General features: G+C 40.9%; 3 protein-coding genes across 3 annotated transcripts; 1 reads left to right on the top strand and 2 right to left on the bottom strand.

Moving 5' to 3' along the window:
* The first annotated feature begins 1181 nt into the window (after positions 1 to 1181).
* Positions 1182 to 2490, top strand: LOC134193471 (uncharacterized). The gene is made up of 3 exons (XM_062662298.1): positions 1182 to 1236; positions 1798 to 2061; positions 2150 to 2490. The coding sequence occupies exons 1-3, from the start codon at positions 1182 to 1184 to the stop codon at positions 2488 to 2490; spliced, it is 660 nt and encodes a 219-aa protein (XP_062518282.1).
* Positions 2491 to 5623: 3133 nt separating this feature from the next.
* On the bottom strand, positions 5624 to 6928 carry LOC134193470 (uncharacterized). Its single transcript, XM_062662297.1, has one exon. It carries the CDS (start codon positions 6926 to 6928, stop codon positions 5624 to 5626), a length of 1305 nt encoding a protein of 434 aa, XP_062518281.1.
* A 444-nt stretch (positions 6929 to 7372) lies between these two features.
* On the bottom strand, positions 7373 to 8195 carry LOC134193422 (mannuronan C5-epimerase AlgE3-like). Its single transcript, XM_062662253.1, has 3 exons — positions 7953 to 8195; positions 7758 to 7853; positions 7373 to 7631 (listed from the first exon to the last, which is right to left on the bottom strand). Exons 1-3 carry the CDS (start codon positions 8155 to 8157, stop codon positions 7456 to 7458), a joined length of 477 nt encoding a protein of 158 aa, XP_062518237.1. The 5' UTR covers positions 8158 to 8195; the 3' UTR covers positions 7373 to 7455.
* Between the last annotated feature and the right edge of the window lie 2076 nt (positions 8196 to 10271).

Genomic DNA, 10271 nt, shown 5'->3' with positions numbered 1-10271 from the left:
GCCGAGTTCCAATACCTTTAGTCCAAAAGGTGAATGAAGAGTTGAAAAGAGTGAAAAGAGAAAGTACAATAGAAGAAGTAGAAGGTCCAACTGACTGGTTTGCAGACATAGTTTCAGTTCTCAAATCAAACAATACAGTCAGAATTTGTGTGGATCTAACAAAATTGAACAAGGGAGTATACGACAAGAACGCCATGTTATGCCAAGTGTTGAACAGTCATTAACGAGTTCAAGGAATGACAAAGTCTTCACTTGATTTAGACACCAACGCTGGTAATGGGCAAATTCCGTTATTGCCTAGAAGCGTCAAATTGACGACTTTCATTACCCTGATGGGATGACATTTCTTCAAGAGAGTACAGGTTTGGAATCACTTCAGTGCCTCTGCTTTTCAAAGGTGATATCTCAAATTGTGGAAGGCCTAGAAAGAGTCGTGTATCACATGGACAACATTTTTAGTTTCAGGTGCCGATCACCAACAACACAATCTAAGACTGATGGCGGTTTTGGATAGATTACAAGGTGAAGGAGTAACGTAAACAAAGAAAAAAGGTCATTTTGCCCAAAAAGAAGTAAAACTCTTAGGACATATCATCAAAAGTCGAAGGAATTAGATCCGACCCCAGTAAAGTCAATGCAATACTGGGACTGAGAGAGCCAAAAAGCAAGAAAAGTACGATGATTTCTTGGAATAATAAATTACCATGAAAGATTTATTCAACATTTATCATCAACAGTTGAACCTTTGAGACCGCTAATGAGCCAACGTAGTGTTTGGTATTGAGAAAAGCCTCAAAGAAAAGTGTTTGCAAGTCTGAAAAAAGCATTAAGTGAAGCACTGATATTGGCTGTCTATGACCTAACCATGAAACACGTGTAACGGCTGATGCATCGTCATTCAGACTTGGCGCAGTCCTCGAACATCGACAACAAAAGGGAAATTAGAGACCAGTTGTCTATGCATCAGAACATTGTCTGAAACTGAAAAGAGATATGCCCAATTGCAAAAAGAAACTTTAGCTACAACATGGGCATGTGATAGCTACAACGTGGGCATGTGAGTGTTTTTATCAATACTTGCTGGGAAAACAATTCATGTCGATCAATGATCACGAACCTCTTGTTGCCATTACTGGGAAATAAGAATTTTTAGAGGAATTATCACCTAGGATACAGAGAGAATGAGGATGGGACTAATGCAATATCAATACAATATACAGCATTTGCCAGAAAAAGGTAAGAAAAATGCAGACACTTTATCAAGAAGTCCTGTCGATGCGACTACCGCAAAGATGACACATTGCAACAAGAAATCAAGAATTGGCTGAATCAAGTCATCAGTCAATTGCCAGCAACAGATAAAAGACTTGAACAGATAAGACAAATGCAGAAGCAAGACCCAATATGTCAACAAATTAGAAATTTTGTACGAGATGGTTGGCCAGAGCATGGAATCAGTGGAGAATAGAAGCTATACATGCAAGTAGCCCCGAGGTTGACAATTCAAGATGATCTTCTACTGAGAGGATGCAGATTGGTAATGCATAAGGAGTGAGGAAAGAAATATATCTACACAACGGACATATGAGAATTGTTAAGTGTCGAGAAAGAGCAAAACAGTCGGTATAGTGGACTGGGAGCAGCACAGAGCTCAAAGCGTATGCGAAGTGCGCAATTTGTTGCAAAGGAACAACCCAACAGACCTCCTAATTCCCATGGAATTTCCTAAGTTGCCATGGCAAACGGTAGCCACTGACCTATTGGTGTTCAATGGAAAGTCATATATTATTGTTATAGATTACTTCTCACATTATATCGAATTGGGAGTACTGCAAAACATAACATCAAGAGAAGTGATCGGGCACCTAAAAGAAATATTCTCTAGACACAAAATACCCAACGTTGTGTCAGTGAAATCTGATAATGACAATACTTCAGAAAAGTTCAAGCAATTTGCTAGAGACTATGGATTTAGTCATGTGACATCAAGCCCTAAATTACCTCAGTCTAATGGGGAGGAAGAGTGCACAGTCCAGATAGTCAAGAACATTCTAATGAAATGTAAAGATCCAAATCTAGCACTTCTAGAAGACAGAGCAATGCCTCTGAGTAATGGGTGTAGCCCTTCAGAACTGCTAATGACTTGAAGATTACAAACAACGAGAACAACAGAAAGAGAATTACAACAGGAGACAAGCAGCAAGACTATTACCAAAATTACAGAAAGGAGAGACGGTGTGGGTAAGAGACAAACGAATGTGGGAAATGTATCGTCTAAAGTATCACCAAGATCTTAACGTGGTGGCTACCCAAGAAGGAAACTTCCAAAGAAACCGACGCCACTTGAATCTGGAAAAGGAAAGCACAGAAACCCCGAACAACGGAGATACGGATAAGCCAATGAAGACAACACCAATCAGGAAGAGGAAAGTAGAATGGACTAAGAAGACAGAAGGAACCAAGACGACAGAATTTCACGTGCACGTATAGAGACATCTCAAGCAGTAACTCCATTAAGAACTAGATCAATACAGATTGCATGATGTAGATAAAGACGGGCACATACGGGTAACCGGTATTCGAATGACTGGGAGTCTTTGGATTTAGCGGCTAGTGTATATGTTATGAAAGTTATGTGTTGAGCAATGTAACACGTCTAATCGACTACGTGAACACGACTCGGTCTCCCCACAGCACCGTCATATTTCTAATTTTGTGCCAATTCATCATACCAACAATTACTGTAAGGCACCTGTGTAGTTAGTTTACGAATATCATCTTGTGTCACTGACCAGATCTCAAACATATACATAAAACCACAAATCTAAACACTCAACTTGACAACATTAGAGAACATTTCTTGTATGAGAAAACAATGTTTGTCAACATCCAAACAGTTCGGTTAAATGAAATTCTTTCACAGCAGCCACCAAAGATGTGAAAAATGTTTGTAAGATGCACAAGCACACGCCAACACAAAACAAAGCAACAACAAAGTAGCACACACAACAATAACAATAACAACAATAACTAGTAAATGCTCGGTTAGCATTGTGTTTGGCGAGCGATGGTGTTCTGTCTTTACCAATTCACGTAACAATGGTTGCATTACTTAGCAATAGTTTCTGTCAAACAAACGCGGGGACTCAGGAAACAGACTTTCAGTTGCTCTTCTAAAGTATTTTGCGTTCAATTATTCGATTCAAGCATTCAATTATCCGTTCCTTACGGCTGTTGTGCAACTAAATAACTTACATAGTCTGCGGTTGGGCAGCTGCTCAAATATCATCATTCATCAGCCGTCTAGACTCAATAATTTGTAATTAATCTTGACTTTAGTGTGAATTTTTAGCGTGTGTTGTAGGATAATTTCCTTTGCACTAATCTTGGTGTCCCACGTTTCCGCGATGGTCTAACTAAGCTGTTGTGAGCAAACTAAATCTACATATCTAGGAAGCCTACAACAACGTCTTGCTCCATCAATCGTGGTGTAATCCGCATACTTTGTAAATCGCACGTCTTGCGTGATACCATGCATGCAACAGTCCATCATGCGTCGCAGCTGGTTTTTAGATAATCAAGAGCTCAAATTTCACTACTTCGCCTTCCCACCTTTCTTGAATCAATCATTTATTGTTCAGCTGAAACGTGAGTGAGCATCATAGAAAGACGTCATGAAAGAAATGTGCGACTAAAATAATTATTTCTATATTTGGTACTTCTAATTAGGACAGAACATCGGATAACTGAATGCCCGACTCGAATAACTGAATGCCCGACTCGAATAACTGAACACCCAATTCGGATAATTGCTTGCCTGAATCGGGTAACTGAACGCCGAGTTCAGATAATTGAACGCAAAACACTATAGTTGTCTTCAATTCTTCGTTCACGCTTCAATCGTCTCACTCGTTTACTGAGATAGTCGCGTAACAATGATCGCATAGTCACGTGACAATGGTTGCGTAGCAATAATTTCTATCAAAGTAATGCGCAGAAACTCAAAAAACAAACTTTTCTCTTCTTTTAGCTTTTCCTTTTCATTCCGCTTGTCACGAATCGGTCTCCTTTGCTCTTTAGTCGCGTATGGGAGCAAAATTGAGAGTCATTTGACTCTTCTCGCCAAGAAATTACTATTGAGTCGACCCCTCAAAAGGGGTCCCTTGCTTCAATTTTTAGCGCATATGTTACGGAGTCAAAATTGCATTCATCTGGCATCGTCGTTTTGTTGATTTGTCTTTCTGTTTTTGCCGTAATCTATATGACAAGTGCTGACGTACGTATATAAATATATAAATATATAAATATAATATATCTCGAGCTCAATTGACATGAGAAGAGAGAGGCTCGCTTCGCTCGCCAATAAATAGAGAGGCACATTACAGTGCTAAACCCTCAGCCGGTGTATGTAATCACATATCTCGTCACGTGATAATGTTTTGCAAATGAGGTTTTAGCCCAACCCACTCGTCTCAGCTGTGGTTTCCAATGCACTTGTTTAGCTAAACAAAGTGCAAAGCATCTCTAGACTTGCCTACTTACAGGTCAGTTGCTTCATCCGACCAACAGACGTGCAGTCATGGACAATACACGTCCCCCTTCACAAATTCCCGTAGAGTGCCAAATTTCAGTTGAAGACGAGACTAAAGTTTTAGTGAATTTTGCAACAACACAGTGGCTGCTCAGCCACACACACAGAAAATTCAAGCTGTCAGACTGCAAAGCCACTACGCAGAAACACTGGAACAAGCAAAATGTTACAAGTCAGGTACAGCTGCAAGTACCACATGGCACCTGAATCCAGCACCTTCGCTCTCTAGGTGCCTGGTTGTTGGTGGAAAACCATGCACGTGCAAATGTAGACTAGGTGTTGTTTCTATGTGCTAAACTCTTATGTAAAGCAAAGAACTAAACACCATGTACAGGGTGGACGCCCAATGGCCAAATTCTCGTTAGCAGCTACCAAACAAAGAGAGGTGGAGCTTTATGATGACATCATGTTCGTCTGTTGGTTGGTAATGACACCACTTCTCATCTACTAGTATTGGTCGGAATAGCTCCATTTGCATCTGTGCTAATCAAGTATAAATATGGTCGCACATACAGTTGTCCACCAGATGACGACTATACCCTTAGCCCAGATATCCAGGCCTCGGGTAATAACAACAACAACAATGGCCGTGTTCGCACTGCTAGTTAGAGTAGTTATGCCACCAGGGTCTAGTAACTAAACTATAGCGTGAACACTAACCGTGCTTAAAGAGTAGTTATAGCATAGTTATTGAACTGAGCTTGCAACCCTTGCTAGAGCGTAGTTACAGTAGTAACGCATGCGTAGTAGGCCTAGATGATTAGTCACTCGTGAAGCAGGGAAGTGTCTGGCTATGCGAGACTACTAAAAAAAGTCCATTCAAACAATACATGCAGTGTGGGAAAATTCCCAGATCTTGAGATCCCGGGCACCTACAAACATGAAACTGGTACACCTCCCAAACGCACGTGACAAGGTGGAGACATTGGTGTATTCAAACAGATAGAATGATGCTCAGATAGGTTAGAACAAGCAGCTTCTAAAATATTACATATGTAGACTCCAACCCAGTGTGAAACATAAGACAGCCAATTAGTTGTCTGTGACGTCTTCAGAGTCAGAAACAAAGATCTCCTCGCTTTCAGACCTGGAGGAGTCATTGTTACTTACTTCTATCACTAGCCTCTCTACCACTTGTTCTACAATGCCATCATAGGTTCTATAATGCAACTTTACTTCCCTAATTACATAGTCAACGCACTTCTTCCACTTCTCAGCAGCCACGTTTTGGATTCCTTCCTTGGCAAATCTCTCAATTACTGCCATTGTGAAGTCCTTGTTGTTCGCTGCAGCATAGCCTTTCACTTGTGCCCATACGAGGTCTGTCAGATTTAGTTCGCAATGGCCAACTGGAAGTCGAAGAACTCGGTGGCCCTTCTCGACCGTGACAACGTCTGTCAGGTACGTAATCTGTGGGTTACATGCTTTAATAAGCATGAAGATTTCTGCTTTGAGCCTTTTTTTGTCGTATGAGATATTGTGACTGTCCAAATAGTCCGTCATTGCCTTCTTGGTGCTGCTCTTTGTAGGGATTTTTTCTACCACACTGTTGTGGTATTTGGCACTGTCAAGGACGATGACAGAGCGAGAAGGACAGTTGGGGATGGGCTTCTTCTCACACCACTCCATGAAGTGTTTTGTATTCTTCTCCTGGTGGTAGTCTCCAGTTCCAGTTTTTCCTCTAAAGACCAACTCTGCATCTGCAATCCATCCCTGTTCCCATCCTGCGTGAAGTATGATCAATCTACCACCTTTTCCGGATGGCACACATAAGCCGCCTTTGCCATCATAGTCTATCCAACAGTGCTCACGAGTATGATGAGCATTGAGCCAGGTTTCATCGAGGTAGACTATTGGCCTGCCCTCAGAACGGAAAGTCAGAATTTTCCTGAGGTATTCATGACACGCAGCGATGATTCTGTGTTGTTCATACAGTGCTGTCTTCTTGTTACGTGTTTTGTACCTGAAACCCATCTTCTTGACTGTTGTGTATAGCGTAGATCTACCATAGGGGTAGTCTACATTATCTCGTAACACCAATAGGGGTCTCTTCATTGTTGGAAGCTCACTGTTCGTGTAAAATCTGTGCACTCTTTGACGTATCACTCCTTCCAGGAAGTTATCTGTTTGTTGTTGAGCAGGACCACAACTTGGTTTACGCCCTTTCTTTGCAGGACTGCTTACATCACCTTCAACATGCTGTTCTTTCAAGACATTACAGATAGACCACTCTGATACCTTTAGTGCCTCTGAGGTTCTCCTGAGGACGTTACCAACCATGATTGGTTGTTCTTCTCTCTTCTCCTTGTCAAAGAATTCATGCACATTGGCTATCATTGCTTTTGCGAACTTCTGAAGACAGAACCGCGCTTTCGCTTGACAATTTGAGAACCATTACTGATAGAACCAATGCTGATTTCAGATGGTACATCTGCTGTTGGAGCAGACACCTTGCCACAAGGAAGAGAAGATTCTGAAGTACTCATTATCGCATAGAACTGCTAAAGAATGACTATTGCGTGGTATTGTCTGAAAATATAGCTTTCCAATACAGTGTACTACTATGTAATTGTATATGTATGTGTTTAGCCTACGTAATTAATAATTACCCTAATTCTATTTCCTTCTCCTCCCTCTGGGCAGGCCGAACTGACGTGGAACCTACCCATAATTCCCACACTGCAGGTATTGTTTGAATGCACTTGCTGTTGAAATGATGAATTTTATCAGACAGACTAACGCGTGCGTCCGTTTGTGCACATTCCACCTTGTATACTAAATAACCATGCAAGTTCAAGCTAGTGTGAACAACCGCCTAATTAACTATACCATAGTTACCGAACTACCAATATATAAGTTATTAGCTACAGTTGCATAACTATGCTATAACTACCAGTGTGAACATGGCCAACAATAACTGCAACTACACTTGATCCCCTTAGTGTAGGTATGTTTGCATACCTGTAGACCCCTTGCAGAACAACAGCTTGAGGTACTGACAAATTTCCAGTGAACAAAAACATGCCAGCAGGAATCAGTACTAGAATTAAGAGACAAAAATTATGTAGTTGATTTATTGCTTACAATAACTAACATGATGCATAAATAATTTCGTAACTGCAGTTTAATAATCTTAGACCTTGCGTTTATGTCTAATCCCGTTTACCTATTCCTCCTTTAGCTTGGCCAGCAAAATTCAGTGCGGTTTGAAACGATGCCGTATTGTCTGTTTTCCCATCTCCTTTTGCACCAAAATCAGCAACTGAAGTATTAATTAAGAAACGTTATCAAGGATATACCAATTAAATCAAGTGTCAGAGCGTACACATACGCATTTTTCAGTTGGTATGCGTATACTTACCGTTAAACATTGAAGCGTTTGTGTTTCCGAGTAGCAGAGTCGCTACTCTAGACCAGGAGGGTGTCTGCAGAGGATTTGTGTTCGCAGCCATTCGCTTGTTCTCCGCTGAGAGTGGGTGTCGATGTGGAGAAAAAAAGGCGGTTGTAATTTCTAGCAGACAAAATGACAAACCAAAAAAATATGGTCGCATCGCTAGTACCGCCATCTCCTAGGATCTTATACTTGCGGCTAAAGACAGAGAACTTTTTGTAGCGCACGCTAGCAAGAGTTATTGCTTCGCGTAACACATTGTGCACGTGACTTTGGTTTTCGCTTGATCAGTGGTAGCGTGCTGACTCCCTCATCTGTGATTGAGTGTAAAAACTAAGCTTGCTGCTTGAGGACTGGGGCTCGTTTGGTCGTGATGCGAACTAGAAGAGATTTCGATTGCACACAACTTGGATGAAAGTACACACGAAGTGTGCTCGTGTGCGTGTGCGTGTGTGTCGTGTGGTGTGATGTGCGTGTGCGTGCGTGCGTGCGTGCGTGTGCGTGCGTGTGTGTGTGTGTGTGTGTGTGTGTGTGTGTGTGTGTTTGTGTAGTTGTATAAAAGGAGTGATTGGCTACGTGTGCGTCACTAGAGAATACTTGTGTGTGTTTGTTTAAATATTACGTTTAAATATTGTACCATATAATTGTACTATGGTAATGAAGTGGTGCATAGGAAGGTGGGTTAATTAATTAGTTCATAGCTATAGACATGCAATAGCAATAGTGTATCTTTAGATAGCTATTCTATATATACCCACTGTCATACCCAAAACTTTCCCAAGCTAGTTATCTTACTGGTCCCAGTCCCAAAACATGTAACTACCATACAGTTACAGAAAATTCCCAACAGCCATCAATTAAAGTCCATGTGAAATCTACTATGTAGTCTACATGCATACAGTATGCACACAGTATGCTTGTAATCTCAGATTCTGCTACAGCTTGTAGCACTCCAGTGTCATTGGTGCCAATATTAACCATCAACTATATCCTGGGTAGATGTCACACGCCGACTTTTGTTGCTTAATGTTTTACTCTATAAATTTGGCCACCTAATTCTAACTGCCTAAGAACTGTCTTTTTCTAATTCCAATTTGTTATTTAATTGTCGTGCTTTCAATTACAACACGTGTGTTCACAAGATTCAAGAAGAGACTGTTTCATTACTCATAAGAATGAGGTGAATTTCACACCTTGTGGAGTAACCAGGTTACAGTATCAGTGCTTCTGTGTTAAGTAACAACTTTGTCTTAGCGAGATGCTACAAACAGTGTACCAGGGCTACAAACTATAATCAGTCTCTGATTATTGCAGTATTAAAAAAACCTTACAAACGTTGCCAAGTAACTACATCTCTAGATTCTTTGTAGCAGAATCTGTTCTGCAGGTACGGAAGTGACGTCGTTAATCATTGTCACTATTGGTTTCATTGTCACTGATCCTACAGACCTCATATTCTTTGTCCTCATCTGGCAGCTCAGGAAACTGTAAAGTTTGCCCGTTATTAGTGCATATGCTGTAATAATGACAACCAGTGTGTGCTATTTCAATATGAACATTGGTGTACAACAGAGACAGCTGTGGCAGTTGTGATGTGTCGGGTACTTGAGGACTATAGGATGGCTTGAAACATAGCCACTTGATTTGTCTAGTTGTGGGATGTGGAGAGCACACATACACAGGCATTTGGTAGCTGTCACTCGCTGCCTGAATTTCAACCTGTGTTCCCCACACTCCTAGTTTTTGAATGGATTTTGGTGTTGTTGAAATGTTGTTGTTTCAGAAGGAATATAAAATTGTTGGTATCTGTCACGGTTAAGCACTATGACGCTTGCAAGAAGTTCCCTAAGCTGGTGGTGAAGGGTATCTGTTCCAAGGAGTTGTTTTGACATAGCTCTGAAGAGGCAGTTACCATCTCTTTTACTGCAGATCGTTGTCTGCCCTTAGAAGCTAGAAATCTGTCAATGTGAATCGTCCACATTCCTAGCTTCTTTTTAATTGGACTTTGAATGGCTCTCTCTGGTATACGTACTACTGTTCCAGGACATGGCAGTATGCTCTTGTTCAGAACACCCTAGCATAGGCACATGTACAACAATGACTTATTGGTATTCTTATAGTGTGTTATTACCTCAATGATTTTGTCATATGTTGTATGCTCTGTTGTGGACTTTGTTATGGTGCCTGTCCAATTGAAATCACAAAATGAGCAGTACATATAAATAATATGTCATGACAGAATTAATACCGTAAATGAAATAGTTTTGAATTTTGTAAATTTTGCCAGGA

Source organism: Corticium candelabrum, chromosome 17 (genome assembly GCF_963422355.1).
Source record: "Corticium candelabrum chromosome 17, ooCorCand1.1, whole genome shotgun sequence".
Classification (NCBI taxonomy): Eukaryota; Metazoa; Porifera; class Homoscleromorpha; order Homosclerophorida; family Plakinidae; genus Corticium; species Corticium candelabrum.
The sequence above is the reverse complement of the archived record's forward strand: the minus strand, read 5'-3'. Positions and strand labels throughout refer to the sequence as shown.

Excerpts from the sequence above, each read along its gene's own strand:
- LOC134193471 (XM_062662298.1), top strand. The coding sequence starts at position 1,182 with ATGAGGATGGGACTAATGCAATATCAATACAATATACAGCATTTGCCA. Across the intron at positions 1,237-1,797 it reads ACAGCATTTGCCAGAAAAAG|ATTACTTCTCACATTATATC; the intron begins GTAAGAAAAATG and ends TTATTGTTATAG. Across the intron at positions 2,062-2,149 it reads CAAGAACATTCTAATGAAAT|ATTACAAACAACGAGAACAA; the intron begins GTAAAGATCCAA and ends AATGACTTGAAG.
- LOC134193470 (XM_062662297.1), bottom strand. The coding sequence starts at position 6,928 with ATGATAGCCAATGTGCATGAATTCTTTGACAAGGAGAAGAGAGAAGAA.
- LOC134193422 (XM_062662253.1), bottom strand. The coding sequence starts at position 8,157 with ATGGCGGTACTAGCGATGCGACCATATTTTTTTGGTTTGTCATTTTGT. Across the intron at positions 7,854-7,952 it reads AAACGCTTCAATGTTTAACG|TTGCTGATTTTGGTGCAAAA; the intron begins GTAAGTATACGC and ends TTAATACTTCAG. Across the intron at positions 7,632-7,757 it reads CCAAGCTAAAGGAGGAATAG|TACTGATTCCTGCTGGCATG; the intron begins GTAAACGGGATT and ends TCTTAATTCTAG.